At 40.8% G+C, this 26,266-nt stretch overlaps 2 protein-coding genes across 5 annotated transcripts in view; one reads left to right on the top strand and one right to left on the bottom strand.

Annotated features, from left to right (window-relative positions):
• The window catches only part of SPIDR (scaffold protein involved in DNA repair), a 197,244-nt gene extending 186,978 nt beyond the window's left edge, over window positions 1-10,266 (bottom strand). For all 4 annotated transcript variants that reach the window (XR_005259659.1, XM_038160750.1, XM_038160739.1 and 1 more), the window contains exons 1-4: window positions 10,146-10,266; window positions 3,075-3,230; window positions 2,099-2,177; window positions 410-595 (exon numbers count right to left, since the gene is read on the bottom strand). Coding sequence is in view for 3 of the 4 variants with exons in the window: in XM_038160750.1 (XP_038016678.1) it covers window positions 410-595; window positions 2,099-2,177; window positions 3,075-3,230; window positions 10,146-10,160 (436 nt within the window). In the remaining variant the exon portion in view is untranslated. The remainder of the gene's footprint in view (window positions 1-409; window positions 596-2,098; window positions 2,178-3,074; window positions 3,231-10,145) is intronic.
• A 5,713-nt stretch (window positions 10,267-15,979) lies between these two features.
• Window positions 15,980-26,266, top strand: part of LOC119712050 (ethanolaminephosphotransferase 1-like) — a 58,675-nt gene continuing 48,388 nt past the window's right edge. Inside the window, exon 1 of the mRNA XM_038162867.1 lies at window positions 15,980-16,258. Within this exon, the coding sequence (XP_038018795.1) occupies window positions 16,202-16,258 (57 nt within the window). The 5' untranslated portion in view covers window positions 15,980-16,201. The remainder of the gene's footprint in view (window positions 16,259-26,266) is intronic.

Below are 26,266 nucleotides of genomic sequence, written 5' to 3'. Positions count from 1 at the left end.
CTCTCCCCTCTGTCATTTCCTGGTCCATGAATTAGAAAGGAAGTTCTAAGAACTAAACTCATGGCTGTTCATATAATGCAGGGGAAGCAAGGAAGACTGTGTTCTGAAATAAAAATGCATGGCACAGAAGGTGATGTTATCTGTAGCTGCAAAGCCTGCCATATCTAGTCAGTAGATGCAGGCAACTGTGCTCCTTTACTCCAAGGTTTAAAGTTTTTGTACATAATTTATACTAAGAGCTTACTCTATACCCATATGAAATTTATGAAAAAAACCCAAAACCCTCCAACTGATCTAACCAAAATAGGAATGGATCATGTCATTTTGTCAGAATGACCTCAAGAATATTTTCATTACAGCACCTGAAATTGACAGAAGGTTTCTTGTTAAATCTTGCATTTGAACTTACCTTCACTACTTCTGTCCTCTAACAATAAATCACATCTGCTAGGCAATTCCTCTGTTTTAGAAGCGTCACTTTTTTTGCTGTGCAACTTTGGAATCAATGTTTTAGTTCCGTCATCTGAAAAATCACTGCCACTAGAGGTCCATATTATGTCCTCAGCTTCCTTAGAGCTTTCAGCAGCAGCAGCTCCTACGAAAAAGCATTGCAAGGTGTTAGACTGTTACAGAAACACAGTTTTGTTAAAGTTAAAAGCATTAAAAATTAAACTGTACTATTTTTAAAGGGCAAAATTATAAGTTTTGTTACTAGGCATCAGAGATTATTACTGAAGCATTAACTCACATGTATTTCTTATTCATACATGCATTATTTTCAATTTAGTTCTCCATAATAAATGCTAATGTTTCATTTTATGCACTGTGTCCTTCAGCAGTGTGAGGACAAGTCAGGACTGTCTGACATTTAGTCCTCCTACACACAGTCCTAACACTCCTCCACTCCCCCACATGTACCCTTGTAAAATGCTGAGTGGTTTAAAGAAAGACTGTCCTAGGAATTCTGGGTTTGGGAACTCTGACTTTATCCAACAAGTAACAAATGAATAAAAGTATTTCATCAATAGAGATTACTCTTCAGTTTTCTCCTGAGAGGAAGAAAAAAAACTTCTCAGGTGTTGCGAAGAAAAACTGGTGTGTTTTTGAAGTAAGACATTTTAATTCAAAATACCTTTCTGCATTATTTTTAATCATAAAAGAAAGGAGAAAAGGATTCATGCTCAGCATGGAGCATACAGAACTAGGAAGGCAGAATTTTCCACTTCATACCACTACTACAGTGTTATAAGTAAATGGGAATTTAGGTAATTACTGGGGCTTTGGAATTAGGGCTCTTCTTCCGGGCAGAAGAGCCCAGAAGAACAAAACACCACATCTTCTCCTGCACCACAGAGAGGTTCTTCTTAGAATTACAGAAAAGCTAGAACCCCAAAAGGTAAAAAAAAGTGCCCAGTAGGTCACCTACTTACAGCCAACAGAAGAAGCACAGCTGCTGAAGCAAGCAGAAATAGAGACTGAAAAATACCACCCCCTCTTTCTTTCCCCTGGGCTCAAAAAAAAAGGAAAGACCTAGAAAGAGTCAGTAAGTCCTCCTCCTCTTTATTCTGACTAGAGTTCTCTTTTTTTTTTTTTTTTAATGCCAATATTAAGCAACTTGGGGCATACAGAAGATTAAAGCAGGAGGTTGATAAAACTCTGTTTTTCTACCTATTGCTCATATTTACAAAATATGTGTGCTCTCATGCCTGCTTGTCTGTCTAGAAGACGATAGAATAATCTCACTTTCAATCTATCCAGATAAGGGCTATTTCTCATTCTCTCCAAATAAAATGTGAAGGATTAAAATATCCCATCCTTTTTATAATACACACCATATACAGCATTAATGATGCCTCTTTTACCATTTTAAAAGCAATAGCTGAGTGTCTGCTGCTTTACAGAATGAATTTCTGGCACTATGGGTGAATGGATGAGCCCCACCATAGCAGTGAGAGACTGTGTCTTATCAAAATTAGCTTATAATTACAGTAACAGAAGAAGAAAGCAACCAGTATTTTAAGCCAACTTCTACCCCAATACAGGACAAAATAAAGCAACAATAGTCTGACAATGCCAACATGAAATAATCAAAACATACTAGATCCACTTTCAGCAGATGTTAACAGTGGTCCAAGATGCTTCTTAATCCTGGATTTCTTATTAGAAGGCCTCTGGGACTATATTAAAAAGAGACAGATTTAATCAATAGGACATTAAAAATAATTTTAACATGTATCAATATACTCAAAGCTGTTGTTATTCACCTACCAAAGCTTAGCAGAACAATTTCAAACTAAATTTAAAATCTTTTACAAGACTGTAATATAATGGAAGTATTAAAGCATGAGAATAGTATCATAAAATATGAATTTTCATAGACTTGGAAAACTTTCTATGACTATGACAGAAATTACATGGGACCTTGAGAAGAACAGGAGCCAGTATTTTCAGCACTGAAATGTTAAAAGTGGGCAGTAACATGATTGATAAAGTATGTGTCCTCTTGAAAAGTTACAGAAAGAATTACTTGGTTGCCCTGTCTCTGATTTTACTATATCCCATAAGATATGAAACACTGTGACTGCTCAGTACCAGAAGAAGAAACAGAAAAGCAGCTTGGGTCAGCACAAAATACTCTTCATTCTGATCTGGCTGATCGAGCAGGATTTTCTGTACTTAATTCACTATTACAAACACATTCTTTAGGTGCAACAAAAAATCCTCAGAAGCAAGTGACAGCATTTTTGTTCCATATTTTTTAGGAAATGTAGCACTCCATCCCAAATATCAAATTACTTTTGCATCCTTCAGTGTATTACTGAAATTTTCTAAGTGATGAGTGCCATGTAGAACACAACATATTAACATATGCTCCACAAGTTACACTAACAAGTTAAGACAATGTCCTTATGTAACTGTGCTTTCCATTTTCTGTCTATTTTGACAGTTGCAACAACATGCTGTTAGTTTGGAAACAACACCAAAAGAAAAGGCAACATCTTAGTATTCACTCAAGCATGGAAATTCACTGTCAGTTTGCATCTCTTTGTCACATCATTAAGGTGGCATTTTACCTCCAGCACTGAAGCGCTCTCAAAACCATCCCCACACCTAAGCCATGCATTGGAAATCGAAGCAACAGATACTGATGTCCTGACATTCGATTTTTTCAGACCTAGGGGTGTCTCATCTGGGAATGGTGTACGTTCTGCATTCCAAAGTCTCTTCCGCTGGAGAAAGTAAAAACAAACCCATTAAAAACACAGTGCAGACATAATCAATTTCAAGTTAAATTTACTTACTCTAGATTGAACCTAATATTTTCTGAATGTTTACAAACAAATTCTAATTTTTAATGAGCTCAGGAAAAAAACAGTCTCAAACATTTGCAAGCGTCTTTTATGCAGTTCTAAATAATAACACCATCACCAAGGTCAGGGGTAAATTAAATTTTCATTAAAAACACTTTCTGTTGGTCTAAGTTACATCTCATAATGCCTGATAGCTGCTCAGTGAAGCTGAAAATATTATGTTACACAGAAACACCTCGCCAAAATACACTTTAACTAAATAATGCCTTCAAAGTCATATTTAATATGCTTTAATTTTCTTTATGCAGGCGGTCACACTAGGTATCACTACACAGTTCACCATTAAAAATAACCAATCAACTTAAAAAAAAACACCCCAGGCTCTTTCAGCTGTTAGAATTACACTTATTTTCACATCCATTTCCCCACCAAAAATGTTACCTTCCCCTTACACGGAATGATGGAAGTCATTTGGAGTATTAGATAAGTCATGAAACAGGATGCTGATTAGCATCCAGTGCTGATTTCATGCAAGAGATTGTAACATCTGAAAATAGCTGAAGATGAGAGAATTGCCTGTTATCACATCCAAAGCTATCTCTCAGATTCAACACCAGTTTACACATAGAAATTGAACTTGAGCACGATAAACATCTTATCCTACTGGGCTACTGAAGTTTATCTTAGAAAGCACTGACTGTATCATCTAACTACATCTGTCTTCTTCTGATATAACTTCTCTCAAGCAATTCCATTTCCTACCTACAAATAATTATTACTCCAAAGTTAAGTTAATCAGCACACACATTTTCTGCCAGGCTGGTCAATCAGGACTGTAACATACATGTCAAACATATGCACAACAAAAAAACAGAAAGTGGAATCATAGAAAAATATTCTGAGTTGGAAGGGACCCACAAGCATCACAGAAGCCCAACTCCTGGACCTGCACAGACCCAAGAATCACACCACGTGCCTGAGAGCACAAGCATTTGGCACTTTTTGTGCATTTTCTAAATGGCAATGCATATGTGTTTTCCACAGGGTTTTTTCAGTGCTCCTGAGAATGAAACAAGCAGTGTCCAAAAGCATACAGTGAGCAGCATCTTACTTCACCACTCCAGTCACAGTCCTGCTGTGCACGGTAAGAAGATAGAGCAAAACAAATGCACTTTGCAGTTTCCACTGATGATGACTGATCCTGCTAAGAGCCTCTTCTAAAACTGCTGGGGGTATTTACACCTCAAAGCACCTACTCACTATCACCAAAGTCAAACTGTCCCTATAACTACTCCCACAGATATATGAAAGGTACAACCTTGAATCTGACATGGTATTAAATCCAGAACCAAGAGCACTTTGGTAAGGATACGATGTCAGGTAAGGAGACTACAGCAGTTTAACAAGAAAGGTTAACATTATGACACAGAGAGAATTTCAACGCTGCTTCCCTCCCAGTGAAGATGCTGGTCCAAGCCTCAGTTTCCAGAGTGCTTAGACAGGAACCTCTGCATTGGGCTGTCCTCTTGGCAGGTGCTTCTGATGGTTTTTAATCTTAGTGCTGGGAGTCTTGCTTATATGCCTGGTTCTGTAGCTTCTAGAAGATTTTGCTAGATATATTTTGCAAAGACTTACGGTATCAAATACAGTTCATCTAAAGCTTATTTCTTGAATGGGATGCTCCAGTTTTGAGGAATACACATCTGTGCCAACAACAGCACCATAGCTTGCAAACAGGTTTACAGGACACCACTTCTGATGGTCAGTTAAAAGCAGAAACGGTCACAAATAAGTGAAAATAAGTGCACTAAGAGTTGCATGAAACAGGCTTTGTAATATACTTCTATTGTTAGCAAGCTTAATAAACATGGAACTAGGGAGTTACTTTCTGTCAAGCTTCTCATCCGTGCTATTCTTAAAATCACGACATTTGCTGACAGACAGCAAACCTCAGTTTCTCAGTGCTGTCCATTACTAACACAGGAAAGAAAGAGAGTGACATAAGAGGCAGGGGACGAACAGCAGAACGTGGCAGCTGGGACAGCCACTGCTGCACAATCGCCAAGATTTGGGAAGGAGACACCATATAAAAATCAGCAAGATAAAGGCTACATGTTAACTCCCTCTCCATAGGTAAGAAAGGTTAGAGTGCAAATAGAAAGGATGTAGCTTACAGGCTACAAGGTTAAAAAATGCAAACGGAGTAGAACAAAGAGCTAGGTTTATGCTTAGATGGTTACACTTCTATTTAGAGCTCAATCTGAAGTTGCACTGGAAGTGACTTTTAAATAACTGAAATTCAGTGTACTAGACAGTCATGGCTGTGACAGGCAAGAAGACTTTTCATAATTGATGACTTAACAGTAGAAGAGTTTTATTTAACCCTGCACTTGCTTAGCCTGACTAAAGCCAGAGCTGCCCAGGTTTTCAGAGCAGCACTACAGAGCTGTCTCAGGGCATGTGGTTCCTTGACAAACCAGAAACAACTGGACTCCCCTCTTCCCATTCTTCTTTCCAAGCACTTGGCACTCACCAGACTCTGTGCAGACACAGCAATGATGAACCAAACTGACAGAAAACTTCTTTGGGAAGAAGCATGTGTTATCTACAGCTGGTGCAGCAGCACAAGATAGGATACAAGGATCAGTGGAGCCAGTCCAGCAGCTGCTTGACACCATGGCAGCTTAATTACAAACTGAAGAAGCATCAGTACTGTGGACAGTTCTGCTTAATTAGGTCTTTGTATCACCAGGTATCCTGCTCCCCAGATTCAAGAAAATCTGAGAGTTTCTGCTACCACCACACAGAAATTTATAGCCACTACAATCACTGAGAAAACCTGAAAACAGTACCGGAAGTCCCAAACCAAGAAACTACAGAAATACACCCCTCACATGAGATATTCTTCAGCCACTGCAAATTCTGGCAGACTCCACTCAGAAGGAAACAAAAGAGAAGGATTTATGATGTTGATACTGACAGCAGTGGCTTTGAGTTCCATGTTTTTAACAGAAATACCTTGTCACCATTTCCCATATCCTAGATCATCTTAAAAAACTGGAAAAAAAAAACCAACCAAAAAAACCTCAACCCCAGAGCCAATTACCCCATCCCAAACTCCTTGTTAATTAGAATCTCTCCATATAAATATTTGATGTGAATTCAAGAAACTGGACCTAGAACTTCAATCCACAGTTACTGAGAGGGCCTGGGAGCATGTGCAAGGGAGCTGAGAGCAGCCTGCAGCCTCTGTTTGGCTCTTTGCCTTCAGACACGGTGGGAACAGTGCCAGTGTCGGGGACAGCACTGTCACCCTTCCCCTGCAAAGCCACCTTGGCACAGAGGGGTGGTGTCCAAGGACTTCTGTCACAGCAATACTGGCATGCAGACATGGCAAGTTTTAAAGGCTCTTTGCTTCTGCTCCAGACTGCTTCACAGCAGCAGAGAACCAAACATTTAAAGAAACTTACTTCTCAGGAATAAATATTTATAATTAAGCTAATCTAAAGGCTGTGCTGTTCCCAAAGAAATGCAGCAACAAGTGTGAGTTCTTTTAATCTCGAGTCACAAAGTTAATAAACATTTTCTTTTAATCTGAACTAAAAACAGGGCACACAAAAAATAACTTTTGTAATTTACTGAAGGAATGCATGAAGTGTCTAGAAACAAGGTACTGGAATTAAAAAAAAAATAAAATTCACTGAATCAGGCTCAAAAGAGCTAGAGCATGTAGACCTGTTGTACATCACAAAATCAAGATGTATTACAAAACAGAGTCAGACAAAGAACCTTGTAAATTGCGTAAGGTGTCAGAAGCCAAAATATGACCTCTGAAATTTGGAGTTAAAAAGGGGAAGGCTAGGATGGCTACCTCATATAGAAATTGCCTTGACCTCTGTTCCCAAAAGCATTGCATTTTGTCTCTGGAGCACTTCCTCCTAAATCAGTGGGGAAAAAAAAAAAAAAGAGTAACTCCTGTTGGAATTAGGACTAAGCCCTCCTCATAAAGGGCACGGCAAGCAACCTTACCCCATTACTCCTTTAGTTATTTCCAGTAAGATAAAGGTAAGTCAGCCTACATGGGTGCAGGTGTGAGGAAAAGGGAGGCACACTCTGAAAAAACATGAAAATGCATTGTGATTACACAACAGACTACTGCAAGTACGGGGCTGGGGTGTTGGATTTGACTTTTAAATAGATGTTCCTATCTAGAACATCTCCACTCAACTAATCTGTGAGGTTACTTATGCTCCAGACTTGTTACCCTGAAACACCCTATATAAAGTCACTGGGACCATATGCTCAAAGGCTACTCACTACACACCCTTTACACTCCAGACAATCCCACTTCTTTGGGCCTACTTCAAAAACCACAGGAAGAGGCCCCAGGAACTCATGACCCTATATATTATCTACCTCATAGGCAAGTGGCATTTCTTTGACACATCACCTTCTCTAACACTGAAAGCAGAGTAAGCTGAAGGAGAAAACTAGTGATAAAACATTTCACTACATGAACTCCTCCTGCTACTGGCTTTCAAACCCAAAAATTAGTCACATCCCTCAGAATTATTCAAATACAACTGTCATGTTCTTCCTGAACAAGTAGAATGAAAAAGTATTGAAAATCACAGCTCTAGTTGCCAGAGACTCTACATATTTAAAAAAAAAATCCTGATGGGAGCAATCACACAAAAGTATGCAAACATCCAACACTGACCAACAGCTATCCTCATCTTTCACCTTTGTTCTCTTGGTTTCACACAAAAATACTCCAACTAAAACACCTCAGCTTGTGTTGGCCTTCAAAAGTCCAATTTCAAGAGAGTTCAAAACCAAATTTGACAACAGGCACCACATTTTCAGCAAAAAGCCATATTCATGATACTGAGTTCTCAAAAGTGTAACTACTGTTTTTAGTGCCTAGATAAAAAGTAAAGTTCTAATTTAATATTAAAACATCCTTGCATTTTAAAGCCTCAAGTGAGCATTCAAATAAAGGTTACAGACTTAAAGTCATGGTTTGTTTTTTTTTTTCCAGTGAAGATTATTTTTTTTCTCCTGTGAAAATCACTATGCATATTTTCCAAAGATGACTCACAAGAACACATGTGGTCCCTGGAAAGGTCCTCATCAAGTTGTAACCATTCATAAAAAAAAAAAATTATACTGTACAATCACAGTCAGTGACAGGAGTCAGTGATAACCTGCCACACCATACCTCCTTCTACTGCCATGGCAAAGAAATACTAAAACCAAATGAAAATCTTAAAATAATTTCCCCGTTGCTACTGATGTGTGAGACCAAAATTTTTAAAACACTCTTGCAAAACCTTTCTTTGTGCTCATGATTTTTACCGCACTAGATAAAAGACTATCCTCAATGACTTACACTGACATATACAAGATTACCATTTGAATGTCAGGATTTTTTTAACCTACATGTCCTTTTTTAAGCAAGAATATAAATTCCTATGTGCTTACATTGAAAAATCCAGCTTTCATGGAATAAGAATACTATTGAAGTATATTTTGTATTAACAACTAGTGCCAAGTAGTTAGAGAGCAATCTGCAATCTATGAAAGCAGTTAAAGCAGAAATATTTTAGAAAAGCTTACACAAAATTAAGTTACCCAAAATGTTTAGGATACAATAACAGTATCACACATTTTTGTCTCGTCTCAGGTTGGCATGGGTTTTTAATCAATTTAATTAATAGTCAGCAAGTGCTCTATTTCCCCTTGATCAAGACAAGTTTTCATTCACCAAGGAATATCATCTTTGTCAGCAAAAGGAGTTACTCTTATCATCACAGGCTGTTACCCCATTGCAACAAGAGTTGGTTAAATCCTGTTTCAGTTAAGTGTGCATTTTCTCACTAGGCAAGAATGCAAAACCTTTCTGAAGAAAACATGTGTAGTGTCAATTCACAGGTTAATTTATGTGAACTTTAGTAGGTTATTTTAAAGCGCTTTTTTAGTAGTTCTTTTAAAAGCTGTTATCATTTTCTTCCATTAAAATTTCTTTTAAATGTGCTTATATTTAAAAAGTGGTTGAACATGCACACCGGTATAGACAAAATTCTTTAGGAACCAGAGCTGTCATTTGTCAACTCTATTTGTCAGCCCTATATATCAAACAACACTTGCAGTCTCTTTTTCAGCAGTACCCCAATATTAGCCTAAGCACAGCTAATCAGAGCCAGCACATCCTAACTGCTCCTCTGCGAGGAACATCCAATGCATCAAGCAAATGACCAAAGGAAAGGGACAGAAAAACAGCACGGGGCGCTTCTCCTCCCTCCGCTCCCAGACAAGGAAGCGAAGCTGCTCAAAACAGTACCAATCCTGGCCAATTCCCACAATTCTCTTTTCCTCTCAAGTTTTACTCTCCCTGCACTTTTTCCCCGACTGCCAAGTAAGAAGGCCGAGCTCCCCGCTCCCCTCGGTGCGGCTGTGCCACGATGGATTTCACTGTCCGTGTTGCGCAACCGCGCACACAGGAACGCGGGGAAGGGCCCGGGCTCCCGCCCCGCGTTCCAGCGTGGCGGGTCCCCAGTACAAGCACCGCCTTGGAGCCGGATATGAAAGGGCAGCGAGGGCACAGCGCGCCGGCTCCTGCTCTGCCGCCGCCACCACCACCGCCGCCGCCACCACCACCACCAGCAGCCACCCCCGCGCCCCTCGCAGCGGGGCCGGGAGGCGCGGCCGGCCGGCGGCCAGGATGCACGGCAAGGCCGCCGCGAGCGCCACGGCTCGGCCTTGCGGAGCGGCCAGGGAGCATTCACCAGCCCGGCCGAGCCCCTTCTCCTCCCGTCCCGCCGCCGCCGGTACCTTCCCGCCGGGCATCGCCCCCGGCGCGGCGCCGCGTCCCGGTCACGTGGCGGGGGAGCACCGGGGGCGGGGCCGAGGGAACCCCCGGCCCGCGCCCGCCCTTTGCAGCTTTGGCGCCGCCGGAGCCGCGGCTCCTGATTGGGCTGAGCGCGGGTGACGTAAAGGGCAGGGCGGGGTTCCCGGGAAGGAGGGGCGCGGTGCGCGCGCCCCGGGGCCCGGCCGGTGGCCGGGAGCTGCGGGAGCTGGCGGGAGTTTCCCGGCGGGAAACGCCAGTGCTGGCCCCGCGGCCCCCCTGCCCTCCCGGCCGAGCTGCCCCGAGGCCCAAGGCGGAGCTGGGGCTGCCGCGAATTGGGCCGTCTGTTCTCTGCCCAGGGCAGGGGCTGATTTTTGAGGGCATGATGTGGAGAACGACGTCTGAGCTCTGTCCTTCTCTGAGAAGTTTTTCAGCCTGGGTTTCGCCTCTCCATCCTTCATTATAGCCAGGGTCGCTCATGCATCCTTCGTGATGCCCAGGTTCACTCAGAAGTAAATCTCAAATGAGTGTTTAACACCACAAGGAAAGAAAGCACAGGGATGTAAACGCTGGCTAGACGCCTAAGCAAGTAATGTCTAAGCACAAGGAACTTCATGAAAAATACTTTTGCTGTTATGCTCTTAAAATAAGTTTTTTTTTAACTTCCTAAGCAAAAAGTAAGCCAGTAAATTTACTGGCAAAAATGGTAATGTCAGTGCCAAGATGTTGACTTGGAATTGAAACTGCTTTTCATGAACATTCTTTTCCATAAAATGATACGTTGCAGCTAACAGAAGGAAAAAAAGCTGATCACCTTTGCAAATGTTTTACTGGTGCAAGTGGAAACACTGGCAGAAAAGGGACAAATAGGTTATTTTTATATTGCCTATTGTATGTTCCTGACAAGGTCACCTTGACTGTCAGTGCTGCTGTTAAACACAAGTAATAATAAACAATCTTTGTAAAATAAGGTAGTTGTATCTCACAGCTTGAATATAATTTATAAAGTACTTACATTTTGATAGAAAGTACTGCATTTTTATTGTTGATCCCTAATTACATATATCTTTCTATAGTTCAGTTTGTATTTTTCCCAAAGCACTCTATGGCAAATATCCCTCTGGCATTCCTTTTATAAAACTGCCACTAATTAAAGTGGATTTTGCAAACAGAAGAGCCAGAAACATCATCATCCAAACCCCATACTGCCTTTGATTTTTATGTTCAAAACAGAATTAAAAGCACCGGGAATGCATGAGAATCCTTCCAAAAATTTGCAGTATTTCTTCTGAAATTACCAGACTGACAAATTAATTCTATTATGTATCCTCAAGGTAGGTTTTTCTTTTTTTTGAAAATGTATGTTATTGCACTGCTTAGCTAAATCTTATGTTAGAGCTGAACCACAGAGAAATGGACCACAGAAGTCTGGTCTACTTTAGTGAGTAGAGACATAAACTCCTTCCAAGAATTCCAAGGTGCTCACACCTGGGAGGAACTTACTTCTATAGAATCCCAAGAAGGTGACCCAGTCTATAAATTCCTTTTATTTGTTATCATATTCTTCACAAACAAGTACTGACATTACATAGAAGTAGAAGAAGCATGTGAGAAAACAACCATATATATTAGGAACTAAAACAGAGCTGCAACTTTCTAAAAAATAATGTCTCCATTTCATTATTAGAAATAATGTGAAGAAAGAATAATAAAAGTCAAGCTTCTTGACAAAAGCTGAGATTTCATAATATCACTACATTATTGTTCAAGTCTCTTAAAAATGTCTGTGCATCATATTCTGGAAGTAATAATTAACACAATTGGTTATTTTTTGAAGAACTGGTTTTTCAACTACGTATACAAGCACATCTGTGTTTTCACAGGCTTAAATAATGATTTGAGCCCACTGTTTTATCTAATATACTGATTGACTGTATTTGCACTTGAGATCAGATCTACTGCTGCTCAGAGAACATTAAGAAATGGTGTACTTTTCATATTTTTGTTGCATGAAAATTCTATTAAAACTATAACATTTCTGTTAGCAATAAAAATTTATTTCTTTAGTGAAATCCAGAAAAAAGGGCATTTATTTGTTGGTGGTGCTGTTGATTGCACCAATGTTCCTTAATCCACATGCAGAAAGAACTCTTTCAAAGAAACAAAATGTATTTTACAGAGATGAGTTAAAGGTAAGGAAGCTTAAATTACTGAAGTTTGGAGCACTTGTTTATATTGATTGAATGTGCCCGTCCTTCATTCTAATATGGGTTTATGGATTCATTTCCTCTTATAGAGCATTAAGTTAGAGCTTTAAAAGCTTTTCAGTGTACAAAGTCCGGTACAGACAATGTCAAATTCAAACACAGACAAAGGTTTTTGGTTTGAGTCATTTCTTCAGGAAAGTTTTAAAAGTCACAAGTATCCCAGACACTGAACAGGGATGAAATAGGTGAGGAAAAACTCATCAAATATTTTAGATTCTGTCTTTCAGGGCCAGATAGGTTTTTATGAGTTTGTCAGGCAAGAGGTGATCCAAAGGCCTAGGCTAGACAGATCACAGTCTAGATCCAAAATGACATTTTCTTCTGCAGACTGTGTTGCAGTTTGATCATTCCAGGCTTTCTAAGGTTTTTTTTTTTAGGAAGTAACATGAAACACTTAAATCTTTTTAATCCTCAAGCTACGATGTCAGTTCCACTTTAAATTAAATTGTACTTTTTCACAGTACAGTGCATCACTATGCTGAGGCAAGCTGTAAACTGTGGAAGAAACGGGGAAAAAAAAAACCCACAAAATCCCTCAGGGGATGCCAGATTGCAGTGGATCAAAGAGTCAATTTCTAACATTCACACAAATTAAAAATTAATAGCTGATCATTTAAGAATCAAAAGCAAAAAAAGGTTTTAAATGAATCAGCACACCCAGGAAGCTTTGGCAGCCCTTGCCCCTGGGTCCAAAAGACGTGAGAGGCTCCAGCCTCTGGAGTGTCCTCACTGCTGCTGGGCACAGAGTGGCTGCTCACTGAGCCTGAGCCGGCTCATCCCAGCTCCGAGTGCTCCCCTGGCATCTTGCAGTGGCTGACATTTTTGTCATCTCCTGCTATTTCTCTGTGTCAGTGCTATAAAAGGAGTATGAGTGCATAACTTTCTGGCAGACAGTAACATTTGGGAAACATATTTGTCTACTTTTTATGAGACGACTCTGTAGTTTAATGGGGTTAGTGCAAATAAAATAATATTTTCCAATCTGAAACTGAACGTTTGTCATAAAAGTACTCTCTTTTGGCTCTAGCTGGTGAGAAAAAATGCAAGCACATATTCAGAGCTGGAGAAAAGTGACATATTTTATACTTCAATCATTAGACCAGTTTACTCCCATTAAAGTTTTTCCTCTTAATTTAGTTCAACAACATTTTAAAATTACGGAGGGGCTGATAACACTGAACTTTATAAATTTTAGTAACTGTGGATATTGAATTTCCTCTTTTAGGTCTAGTATTAATACTACTTTAGCCTAATCATGACTGTGGTGTACCCTTGTGTTGAAGATTTTTACCAGCACTGTTCCTGAAAAATGCCTTGCCCAAGGGAGAATAGTATGTTAAAGAGCAGGTAGGGTAATACATTAGTTCCTTCTTCTACTGCTTTGGCAGCTGGTCATTTTGGGTTTAGTCTCTACATGATTTTTTTCTACTTTTTTCCATTTCTTGAAGTAGGCAGGAATGTGCTATTAGATGCCTTCTAGATAAAGGCTATTGCATAGTACACAGCTTTAAGGTGGGGAATAAACAAGACACAATAAATTATTAAACATCAAAGTTGCCATACTAGGCAGTCTTCCCTATCCAAGGAGCTCCATCATTATTAATTTATCATTATAACATGGAGAGAGAAGAATGAAACCCAAGGATTTGTTGGGTTATTTATTTATTATTTACTTTATATATATGTGTGTGTGTGTGTGTGTGTGTGTATAATGTATTTATTATTTATTCTGGGCCATCCTGAACCCTCATCTATTTGCCTACCATTCTGTCATGGAAACACAGTGTAGCAGTAAAGCATGTGGCTTGAGCTTGGATTGCTGGGCTTGGCTAGTCTGTGTGTGTGGGCTTAAAGGCCAACTATTCATATGAACCACTGCCTAAATCAAGGAAATTCCTTAAATCAACAGCTAGCACATCAGTATAATTTCCACAGTGTTCTCAAACCCCATGCTACTTGTGTCTCAGCTTGCTCTGTGATATTCCATACTTATTCACCAGCTCTTTAGTATAACTTAGGCTGCCTCCTTTGATGTGCTCATTAGCAGACATGGAACATGCTGAAGTTCGAGTTCAAGCAATTGCATTTTCCCATGTAGGCAGTCTTTGACACTCCCTGTTTAGTGGAGTATTTATGACGGTTTGAAGTTTTTTTTGTGTTACATTTATCACCAAAATAGTTTTGGGAGAATAGGAGATAAAACTTGTATTCTCTGTCTGCCATATCTTTGTATCTTCTGCACCTATATATTTTTGACATAAATCTAGAAGCCTGCAAAGATAAAAAATTCTTTTTTTTGGCCTACTTTCTACCTTTCAGAAAAGCAAACACCTTTTCTACTACTGTCCATCATATTCTAATAGTTTTTCAGACAAATTTCTGTTTTCATGTTTGAGGCTTCTAAAGGTAGAGTTAAGAAGTGAAAGTGATCACTCTAAAATGCTTTGGCCTGTTTTAGTAACTTACTTGTGCTAAAAACCTGCAGTGAGTACTGTACAGGTCGTGAATTTTTTCTTATGTACCCTTGTAAATTAATTCAATAGTATAACACAATTTAAAAATGTGATAATAACAATGAAGAGGATCCCAAATCAAAATTCAGGCTATGAACACTAATTAAAATTAGAGTTGGCTCATGAACTAAAGTTCATACACTTTACCTTCCTTAACTGGTATCAAGCTTTTAACTCAGTAACCTGAAGCTAAGTATTAAAGTTCTGGGTTGTATTCAAGAGCAGAAGTTCAGCTACTGCTGCTGGAAGCAGAATGCAGGTGTAAGCACATCTCAATTGATTAATGTGTAATTAATAATACAGAACGAGAACCATTGCATACAGTTTGCACTTAACGATCATAACTTGTGCATAATTCCTATCAAACCTGCCCAGTTTGTAAAATAACACTGACTCTCACAATATATGAGATGCCTTGTGGGGTGCAAGTAATGGATTTTTATTGATTTGCTTTCTGGATAGATTCCATTTGGTCCATAAAATCTCAGACCCTGATGTGCATGATTTCAACTCTCTCTCCCAGTAGCATACAGCGAAGGTAACACAAGGTGTCATGCCATGTGCTGAAATACATTTGCACCTGAAACATTACTCCTGATGTTTTCCACGTTTTTTTTTCTTTTTTTGTTTGTTTGTTTTTTGGGTTTTTTTTTTTTTGCCTATACCAGTGCCTCACTTCCCTAGAAATCAGGAGGCGCAGAGCGCACTGCTGAGCGATGTGGTGGGGCAGGCTCCAGTGCAGGTGCAATAAAAAGATACAAGACTCAGATTATTGTTGGACTGCAAATCTAAACCTTAATCCTCAGTGTCACTTGTTTCTGAAACGCGGTACTTAACATTGTTTTTTTGACATGTTTTTCATTTGTTACTCAGCATTGCTTTGTGCAGCGACTTCACGGGCGCGTCCTCCCGTACGCTGTCAGTACGGCATCTTTAACAGACCCGTAGCGAGAAAAACAGTTCGGAGGTGATTCTGCAACGTGCCTGGGTACCGTGAGGTCATTACGGGTGTGAAATACACCCTGTTGGCAGGCGGGCACCGGAGCGTCCTGGGGCCCAGGGGAACCGCCCGCTCCCACGGGAGCCGCCCGGGACCCAGCCCCGCGGGCACCCCCGAATGCCCGGAGCCGGGGGCAGGTCCAGCCCGCGGGGCGCGGCCGGGGAGCCGCCCTCCGCCCGCCCCCGGCCCCGCCGCCTCCCTCATCCGTCCTCCCGTCGCTGCCATCCCTCCGTGCCTCGGTGCCGGCGCGGCGCAGGGCGGCGATGTGGCGGTGGCGGTATGTGAGCGGCCGGCAGCTGCACGGCTTCCGACACTACAAGGTACGGGGCAGCCCCGGGGCCGGGAGGGCGGGCGGAGGACGGTCCTGCCCGGGTCGCATCTCGGCTCCGGAGCGCTCCGCTTTGGGAGGCTGGGTCCCAGCCCCGCTGTGAATGCGGCCCCGGCCGGCCGGGCCGTCCCTCCGCCGCCGCAGGGTCCGCGGGGCTCCACCTGTGCCCGCAGGGGGATGTCCCGCACCTCCACCTGCGCCCGCCCGCAGCCGGCCCGGCTCTGATGGAGTGCGTGCCCTGGGCGGGAGGTGGGTGGGTGTTCGCGGGGCGCCAGGTCTCGGTGGAGGCAGAGTGAACTGGGTTTTGAGTGAGTATCAACGTCTGTAAAAGCTGTGCCCGTTTTAGAGCAGCGTGGTTTTGGAGGCGTCCCGTGTTTCTGTAAGAAAGCACGCATTGATGCTGCTTGTCTGGCTGGCTGCAAAGCCTTCGGACACAAGAATGCTCTGGCATTGAGAAATAAATAGGAAAACCGGCAGAGGGGGAAAGAAAAACTTACTTTAAATCATTTGATCTAAACCTCATGTTTGCAAATAACTGGCATGCAGAATGCCAGTAAATGGGTAAACCATTAGATATTTGAATTTACCAGTGTTATGTTGTGGATTTAGGAGTTATGGGGGGTGCCGTACGGGGATCATCCAGGTTGGTGCCAGCTGAGGTGCAGGTGTCTGAAGTGGGCTATGCCACCCCGTTCACACACCCTCACCTCTTTCCTCCTGAAAAGCAGGAGGGGCATACCAGCTTCTACCAGCACAACAACCAGTCTTTTATTTTATCTTCAGTTTGCCAAAGCAGCCCCTACACCACGGTCCCCAAAATTCTTGCCTTCTTGATCCTACCGTGTGCCTTCCCAGGCTGGGCTCCAACCAGGGCATTCAGCTTTTCCTGGTTCTTATCAAGCCCTTCCGTTCCCTGGGCCAGCAGCTCTGCCTGTTCACCTCAGCAGGAATGAAGGTGGAGGAAGTGTGGCTTCGAGAGTGTTCTCCAGGTTGCTTCCTAGGAACTTGTTATGCACAGAAGCTAATTAAAATGTACCAACCTGTTTGTGTCTCCGATGTGAGTGGGATAAAACATTCTGCAAGCTGCTTCTGGCCACAGGGCGTGAGTTGCACAGGTCTGTGCTTGAATGGTGAAGCTGCAGTCTTGACTGAGATCAGGAGGAAGAAAAATGAAAAGCAATTTTAGGATAAATGGACGTTGTTGAATTTAATGTTGATAAATGGACTTTCCTGAATTATTTGAGTTCATAGTACAAATATGGGAATGCTTGTATTACATTCTTTCTTATCACTTGAATGAAAATAGCTTCAAACAAGTGCAGATGAAGAATAATCAAAACAATGTTCTTAAAAAAACCTGTAATCCTTGTGCCATAATTATGATTTACAGGGCAAATTATTACCAAAAGACAGAATCACATATCAAATAATTTAATTTGAATATATTGGTTTCTCAAGAGCATTGCAAAGAAACGATGAAGGGTAATTTTCCTAAGTACAAGAATCAGCCAACGCAGATACTTAAGAAGTATCTGTTCTACCGTGTTCTGAAAAAAATTCTAGTAAGTGCAGGCTTTAGAAAGATGAAATCAAATGGTTTTCTTTTACCTGAGGTGACTTGGTACTGGGATATCTTGGAAATAAATAAATCCAAATGGCATGGGTTTCACACAAATAAGTACAACTATGTGAGGTTGGTGCTGCTGAGCTGGTCAGGTATCTGCACCATTTTCTTGGTGCTCCAAGTTGCAGGAGGACCTGGCAGGTGATGGCAGCTCTCCCTATTCCTAAATGCTGCTCACTGTGATTTAAAGTACTCCAAAAATACAAAAGGGGTACAGCAAGAAGACACTAATCTCTCTCTTGTCCTTCAGTCTCCCATACCTGGGGCTGCCACAACCACAGCTTTGTTCTTAACACCTCCCAGGCCTGGCACATGCTCTTCAACATCCCGTTGCCCTCTGGCTGCCATGTCTTCCCCTTCAGCCTAGGGCCTTACTGCATCCTGGTCCTTCAGCTTCCCAGCCCCTTGGGGGAGATTGCTGCTTCCTTTGCTGCCTACTCAACAGGTGCTAAACTTTGGTCACTGTGCCCAGCACTCATGGGTTACCTCTTCTTACAACCTCCTGGCTGTTTCTGCCCTGTGTTTCCTGGTGAACCCAGTTGTAGGGTAGTGTGGAGGGATACGTGCCTTGGCCCTGTGAAGAGCTAGGTAATCTCTGAAAGGATCTGTAAGCATACGTTCAATATTGAACACTGTATTGCTTCTGGATTTGAAGCGTGCATAGAAAACCTTAGATTTAGTGGCATCCATCTCTCTGTTGTACATCACACTGCAGCATTGTACTCACAGTACTATCAGTGGCTTAACGCTGATACTCCATACTTTGCACAATTTATCTGCTGAGCGTAACGCAGCTTAAAAAAAATAATTTGTGTAATCAACTCATTTTGTAAAGGTAAATATGGCCTGAAAAAGAATGCTGTTCAATTTTCAAAATTTTCACACAGTTGAATTCATTTCTCTGCCATGAATGCTCCAATTGTATGTTTCAGGCACTGTCTGTCTCCTGTTTGCAGTTGGAGGAGGGCCTTGGCAACAAAACCAGCACAGTTCTTTGCTAAGGGAATGGCAGACCTCTAATGAATGCAGAGATTTCAGCACCCTTTAGCATGTTAGGTCCATGTATATTAGGCTTTTGAAGCCAGTTTTCCCAATTACCAAGCTTTGGCTTACATCACAGAGTGACCTCAGAGCACAGAAATGTATTCCCTTAGGATGAACCTTAACCAGATAACAAACACACAAATACTCCCAGTACATTCAGTCCCTAGTATTATAATGGAACCAGTTTAGTGAGATACCTTCTGAAATCCTTATAGAGCAGGCACTAGTTCCTCAGGATTAGCTATTTCACTTTACTAACCTATTCCCATTCATTCTGCCTGTTAATGGGGTTTTAGAGATTCAGTTTTCCTTTTTCTGCTTAAAAGCATGCTGAGAACAGGTGGAGATGTGACTCCACTGATGAGACAGTTCAGACACAACCCTGAGTATTACTGCTGTGATATTTCTGCCACCTTCTTGCCTCTGGGGCAGGTGCTGATTTCAGGACTGCTGCATGCTCAGGTGATTTGCTGCAACTGTATCACAGAAGATTCTTATCCTTGGTTTGTGTCCTGTTCTCTAGGACATGGAGCAACACAGCCAAAAAGCTACAACCAGCTGGAGTTTTAAGGCTTGGATCATGTCATTCCTACTTTTATGTTTTATCAGCATTTTGTAGTTCTAGAAGAGCACCCATGGAATTACACTGCTACATTTTTTTCTGCCTGCTTGGGTTTCTGTTGGAAACAAGCTGTTCTGCAACAACCAGGGGATGAGTACAGATAAAAGCAGAATTTGGTTCTTTATTTTTATCCTTCTCACCAAAATTCAGTAATGCCAGTGGTGAGCTCGTGTTGCCATTGTCTCTTCTCATCATTTCATTCTTAGGATTTCCCTTGCATATTTGCCTTGAGTCACCTTTCTTTACAGTACCTGGGCACAGAGGTTTATTCAAGCCAGAAAACTTTCTTTGATGCTTTATCCTGTTTGAGGATAAAAGAGATCTAAGAACAAGCTATGGAGGCTTGACTCAAACAATAGGCCTGGAAAAGATGATTAAAAAAATCAGATACAACATTAAAAATGAACATCTAAGGTTCCACATTTTCATCTTGTTTTGTCCACACTGTTTCTATCCTCTAAGTCATCTTTTAGCTGGTAGCTCTGTGTGGATAAGGGGGGTGGGAAAGAGGGGACAGTAAATGAGGTATAAGTAATTTCATTTCAGTGAGGGGTCTGCTACTGTCCCATGTTCTCACAAGTCGGTAGAGATAATTAAGATGAAATAATTGTAAAATTGAAACATTTTAAAGAGTTTTAAATATTTCTTCAAAGAGAATAGAAACATTTAAAGTTTTCTGTCAAAGTAGGAGGCTCTATCAAGTGGAATTCTACTTACACAGCTGTCTCTCTGTCCCAGCTCCATTGCTGTTCAATACTTGCATTTAATAACAGAAGGGACAATATTGTAAAATTTTCATTATACTAAAGAATTTTGAATAATAGGTTTATGATTTTAAAATATGCTTGGAAAAGGGATAAAATAGCCAGAAATCAATATGAAGAAATTCAGTAAACAAGGTTTTGCTTAGGGTAAAGAAAATCAACATTTAAAACATAAAATAAGAGACAACAGAGTGCAGGAAAGATACCAGGGGAACAGCGTTGTGGCTGTTATAATAAAGGGAAAAAAATTCTTAAGCTGGAAGTGTCATAAATATGTCAAAGGGCTACATTTACTCCTGTAGCTGATGTACTGATCAGATATCACGTGGAATAATGTGTCCTGCCTGCTTTGGCCCACAGTTTGCAGTCCTCAGAATGACTTTATGAATACCAAGAGGCTTAGAAAAGATGAACTGTGTGAGACAGTCTGAGTAAAGTGGGAGTAAGAGCCTAGTAAAGAATGCCCTTTTAAAGAAGGACAATATGTGAGTTTTGGCTGCACAAAGAGAAATTTAAGGCATCTGCTATGTCAGTCTTGTGTTAATAAGGCCTGCTGGAACAGGTACTAAAGGGGATTGGGCAATCATTTTATCAGTCTTAATAAATGGCTTGATTTCTCTGAGGTAAGATCAGCAATCTAAAGTTGAGTATTAATAAACAAACAGTTGCTGACACCTTTTTATGAAAGTTTTGGGTAATGTATTTTCTTTTAGTGTGCTGACATGTTTGCTTTCTGCAAGCAATGGGGCCATTACCTCATGGAAACGTGATCTGCATCCTTAATGTATACTGAATGTGATCTTGCATTAGGTGAACTCTCTGGACTAGAAGATCTCTCAAATTACATCCCAGCCCCCATTTTGGAGGGTTAGAGAAACAAGATCAGATGCATGGTGATCACGTTTCAAGGTCTGACTCTTTCTCTTATAACTTATACCAGAAGAGCAAAGTGTTCTGAGTATAATCTAGTGAATTACTGTCTGGAAGTTCAGGATTCACCCAGATACAAGATTGGATTTCTGTGAAGTCTGTGCTTTTCCAAGGCTACAAGTATAACTATCAGATTTAGAAAAATCGTGGGTTCTGCTCACCTTAATTGAACAGTAGTTTTGCTTTCTACTTTGGTAACACAAGGAGTTTACATGATTTTGAAAATTTAGGAGAAGAGACTTTCATTTGCATGCTTACCTGGAAGTACTTAGGAGACAGTTAATAATGGTCATTGCAATAATACTCATTGCACATGGTCAATTTTATGTATATTGAGTACTTTCTTTGCATGTTTAGTATATGGTGTTTTTTCCACATAGTATTTTTTGGGTTTTTTCACTAATATTTAAACCTAAATATTATCTGAAAGCAGTTATCAGTTGTGTCTGCTGTAGTTAGATTTTTCAAACCACCAGAATTTATGAAACTGTGTCCTTGAATATTTGAGGCAGTGAAAAATAATGTTGTCTGGCTTCAATAAAACCTTTAGTCAACAGCCCACTCTTCTACAAATAAAATCTTGCAGTCTTCTTCATGTTACTTTGATGGAAGACTGGGGTTGTAATTAAATGTTGTTGGATAGTATGTGAAATAAGCCAAATAACTCATTACTCTTATATTATCTGTCACTGCATTCATGTATCTCATGCATCAAAGAGCCATGGGCCAACTGAATATGTCATTCTGAAAGACAATCTTCATGCATGCATTACCTCTTTTTCCTCATCCTGTTGTGATTGTTGCTGACAATGTAGCATTTCATGAATTCTGTAATCATTATCTTCCTTCTACATTACACATGCTAATGAACCAACAACTTAATGAAATCACATCACAGAGATGCTGCATTTGATATTACTTGATGCGGGACTTTTTTCCCAATGATGGGAAATTGTACATGGTTTTGAGTGCAATATTACACCCATGAATTTACGAAGGTTCATTAGATCACTTTTGGGACAAATATGCTCAGTATAAAGAGTTATATGCCTTGTTGAATCTCATAAAAGTGCAAATACCAACTGCACAGTTTCATTTTATTGCTTTATCAAGCAATATTAGCATTCTGAAATGCTTTTTTGGATTTTTACGTGTAGAATGTGCATGTATACATATGTATTTTTGTTTATTCATCTGTGTTTTAGTAGAAAACTAATTGCAAAGATCTATCTGTGAGTTGAATGTGTATTGTTTGTTATAAATCTAAGGGAACCCTTATTCTAAGGGTTGTTTTGTAGAGGGAAGAGTCTTTCTGTGAAGTATCCCCTCTCTTGTGCACCAGGATATTAGATAACACAAGGGTTCAGTGTAGGTGCTACAGAACCACGGTTCAGCATCTCTTATGGAAACTACAACATGCTTTTAATCTGTCTTCCCTTTTGAGCCTGGAGTGGCTTCCCCACTTTGGGTTCCCCAGGTATTTAGGTACACTCTCTGCCATAGCTCCAGCTGGATGGGTACTTGGTCTACTGTTAGATCTTTAAAGGGCTGCTGGCACATACATGTTTGTACATGCACAAAAATATGTAAAGCACAAATTCCTGCTGTTGTTTCCTTTTACTGACTGTGGAAGTCCAGTCTGCATAAAAACCCCCTGTAGACATCAACTTTCTTGCTATGTTAGAGCTCCCTTGAATAGCAAGTTAAGGATCAGTTGGGCAGTTCCTTGAGAGTGTGCAGGATTTATAGCAGGATTTGTATTTTCACCATTCTGGGCCAGCCTCTATCTTTGTCCATTTACAGCAGCACATATGTAGCTGTCTTCTATTACCCCTTGCTCAATATTTAATCATGTTTCTATGTTCTTTTTAATTATTTTGGCTTCATTGTTAAGTGCTTGAATATGTCTCATGTAAGCCTCCTCCTTAAGAGAAATTAGGCAGCATCCTTAATATAACTACTGTTAGTTGAAAACTGGTTGCTGACTTCCAGTCCCCCTGACTGTCCACCTCTCCATGGTCTGGATAAAGCACTTGGTTTTGAACCTATGTTGAGAAGGAGAAGACCTGCCGAGATCCCTTCTGACCTGAATGATCCTGTGTTCCAAACCCATGGTTCTGTGACCTTAAGGCCATGGGACTGCTCTGCAAGCAAGGGGATGTGCCACTGGCAGGCACGAGTCCAGTTTTTGTGGTTCAGTTTTTGTGTGGTTCCTCAGAGTGTCCTGTCCTGACCCACAGCTCTATGTGCCCATGACCTCATGGACGTGGGTCCATACATCATTAAGGGAAAGCATGTGGCACATGCCTCAATGTGTGCCAGGATTCCTGAAAATGAGGAGGTGAACGATAAATACATCTTTGCAATGAAACATGCCCAGGACAGCAGTTTGAGTAATAACAAATTCCTGATGACTTTGTCGTAATACCAATCAGAATTGCTGAATTGCACAAACCATGAAGTTCTAGTATTTGTTAGGAATAATATCAGGTGGAAGGAAAATCTAACTATATTTCCTAGCTGTAGTGTGCACAGGCTAATGGAACTGAAGGGGGCAAAGTGAGAGGGGAGAGAGGAGCTCAGGAGCCCAACTCGGGCAGCTTCTTCCTTCACAGTGCAGCTGCATCCAGCCCTAGTACAGGCTTATAACTCCTGGACTTAGGTATTGGTGATCTAATAAAAAGACAAAACAAAAACAACAACAACAAAAACAAGCAAACAGACAAACATACAAAAACAAACCCCATATATATATGTGGGTAGGGGAAAATGCAGAATACACCAAATTATTGTATAGGAGATAGAAAACCCAAGCCATTATTTATGAATAATTAACTAACTGATGATATAATGTAAAGCAATTCTATTATTAGAAATAACAGGACTGTGTTTTGGAATACATCAGCACTTAACGTGCAGAACATATTTGGCATCCACAGTGTTGTGGAGCTGTGTTATTTGTAGCATGCTTCTCTTTCTTCCCTTTGTGAAGCTTTTGTTAAGATCCAAGACCGTGTCCCATAATAACTACAAACCTGTAAAAACACATATAAAGTAGAATTAAACTCCATATGCTTAATGTATTCTAGGAATCAGAAAGATTGATGGAAAATTGTTAACAGATGTGCCAGTATTTCAGTATTTTCTTTAATTTTTGTGTGGTTCCTGAAGTGTAAGGTTTCACAAAAGCCAAGTTCACGTTGCATTAGATATTGCCCAGAAGGGTGATTTCCCACTGAGCTCTCTTCAATATTGACTGGTCTGTACCCTGGACTGGGAGGGTCATCTTCCAGTTTTCAAAACCACAAAAACCCCTTGCCTTGTGCAAAAGACAGTTCATTGTCATGCCTCCCATCCCTTTGTCTGTCATTTACAAAACACAGGTGTTGTGAATGTAAATGACTGAGTGGCACAATACCTGGGACAAGATGATTTAAGTACAGGAAAGGAGTAGTCTGTTAGTACAAAGAGCAGCTGAAGTTGAAATAATGATATAATGTAGTTATGCAACTACATTTCTTGCAGCTTTTTACATTTCTCTCTCCAGACTCTGAAGTATGCATAGGCATGCTTTATATTTTTCTCTTAATCGTAGTCATTCCAAAATTTTATTCTTGTGATGCCAGTGCAAAGCTGGAAAGGGCTCGGGAGTCCAGTGAAGATCCAGTGTCTGCTGTCATTAATGGTTAGCTCACTCCCTGTTTGGGTTTTGTTTGTTTATTTCTCTAAAGTCTCTCCAAGGCAATAGCTAGGCTTTTGGTTTGGAAATAGTCTGTTCTGGACATAGTGCACATCATTTTTTGGTTTCACCATCCTTCAGCACTTTTCCAACATGAGCATTTGGGTTTTTGAACATGCATAGCAGACAGGGCTCACTTTCATGCTCTGAAAGTGCCATATTGCTGGGTTACAGTGTAGTTTCCAGATTGTTTCAGATACTTTGAACTTAAACATATTGAATACTAATGATGTGTTGGGTGTGTGGGGCCAGATGATGAGGCCCAACACCCCTCCAGCAGATGCTGTGAGGTGCTAATATGACCAGTTTGCAATAATGGGAAGTATTTCTAAGCTGTGTGGATGTGAGCCAGAGCAGACCTTGATCACTGTGAGTGCTTTTGCCCCTCAGTGTTTGGCTCTGCTCTGTCAAGGCAGAACAGTTGTCTTTCTGCTGTGTAGCCAAACCTTTGCTTTTGCTCATTTTTCTTTCTTCTGTTTTCCTGTTACTTTTCTTAATTGTTTATCCCTTTCCTCCCCCACTCCTTAATCTTGTTTCCTTTCCCCTTTAACACAGGTGACCAGCAGAAACTTCATGCTGTGCTGGATCCCCTGGATGGAAATTAAGATGCAGGAACACAAAGTAAAAGCACATTTCATGTGTGCTGCCCGAGTCACTATGTATGTGTGCACGTGTCTGGTGTCTGTATTCTCATCTCTAGCTCTTCTAGAAGCCATTAACACTGAGAGAGAAAGCAGATGACTTTCAAGGAGATATCAGCTATTAAATAAAACCAGAAGAAGCATTTTTAAATTTGGGAGTAAGATGAAGTCAATGCCATTTTTCCTATTCCCTTACTACTGCCATTTCCTCCCAGCAGTTACTACTTTTTTTTTAAAATAATTGAGAGAAGCTTTCTGATTATTCCAAGCCCTTCTTCTTTGTATAAGGACAATCAATCCCCTTTCCAGGGCAGAAACTGTTTGCAGGGAAGTGCTTAGTACTTGGATGAGCCTTGCACTTAAAAACCTCCAACAGGCTTATCCTCTCCACTTTTGTCTTTTAGTATAAGTGCCCTGAAAATGACAGAGTTACACAATAGCAAATGGCAGTGCTTTTTTTCCATCAGGTTCAATGGACTCTTGTATTCATGTTCATTGGTCATAATGTGAGCGTGTTACTCAGTACTTTGCTTTTCTGAGTAGCCATGAACATTAAACTCCTGAGGATTTCATGGCCTTGAGGTTAGTAGCTTCTTGGGAGCAGAACAAAGCAGAGTAGTAAATGGTATAGCAGAC

The sequence above is a fragment of the Motacilla alba genome, chromosome 2, assembly GCF_015832195.1.
Source record: "Motacilla alba alba isolate MOTALB_02 chromosome 2, Motacilla_alba_V1.0_pri, whole genome shotgun sequence".
Lineage (NCBI taxonomy): Eukaryota > Metazoa > Chordata > Aves > Passeriformes > Motacillidae > Motacilla > Motacilla alba.
This window is presented reverse-complemented; position numbering and strand designations above follow the sequence as displayed.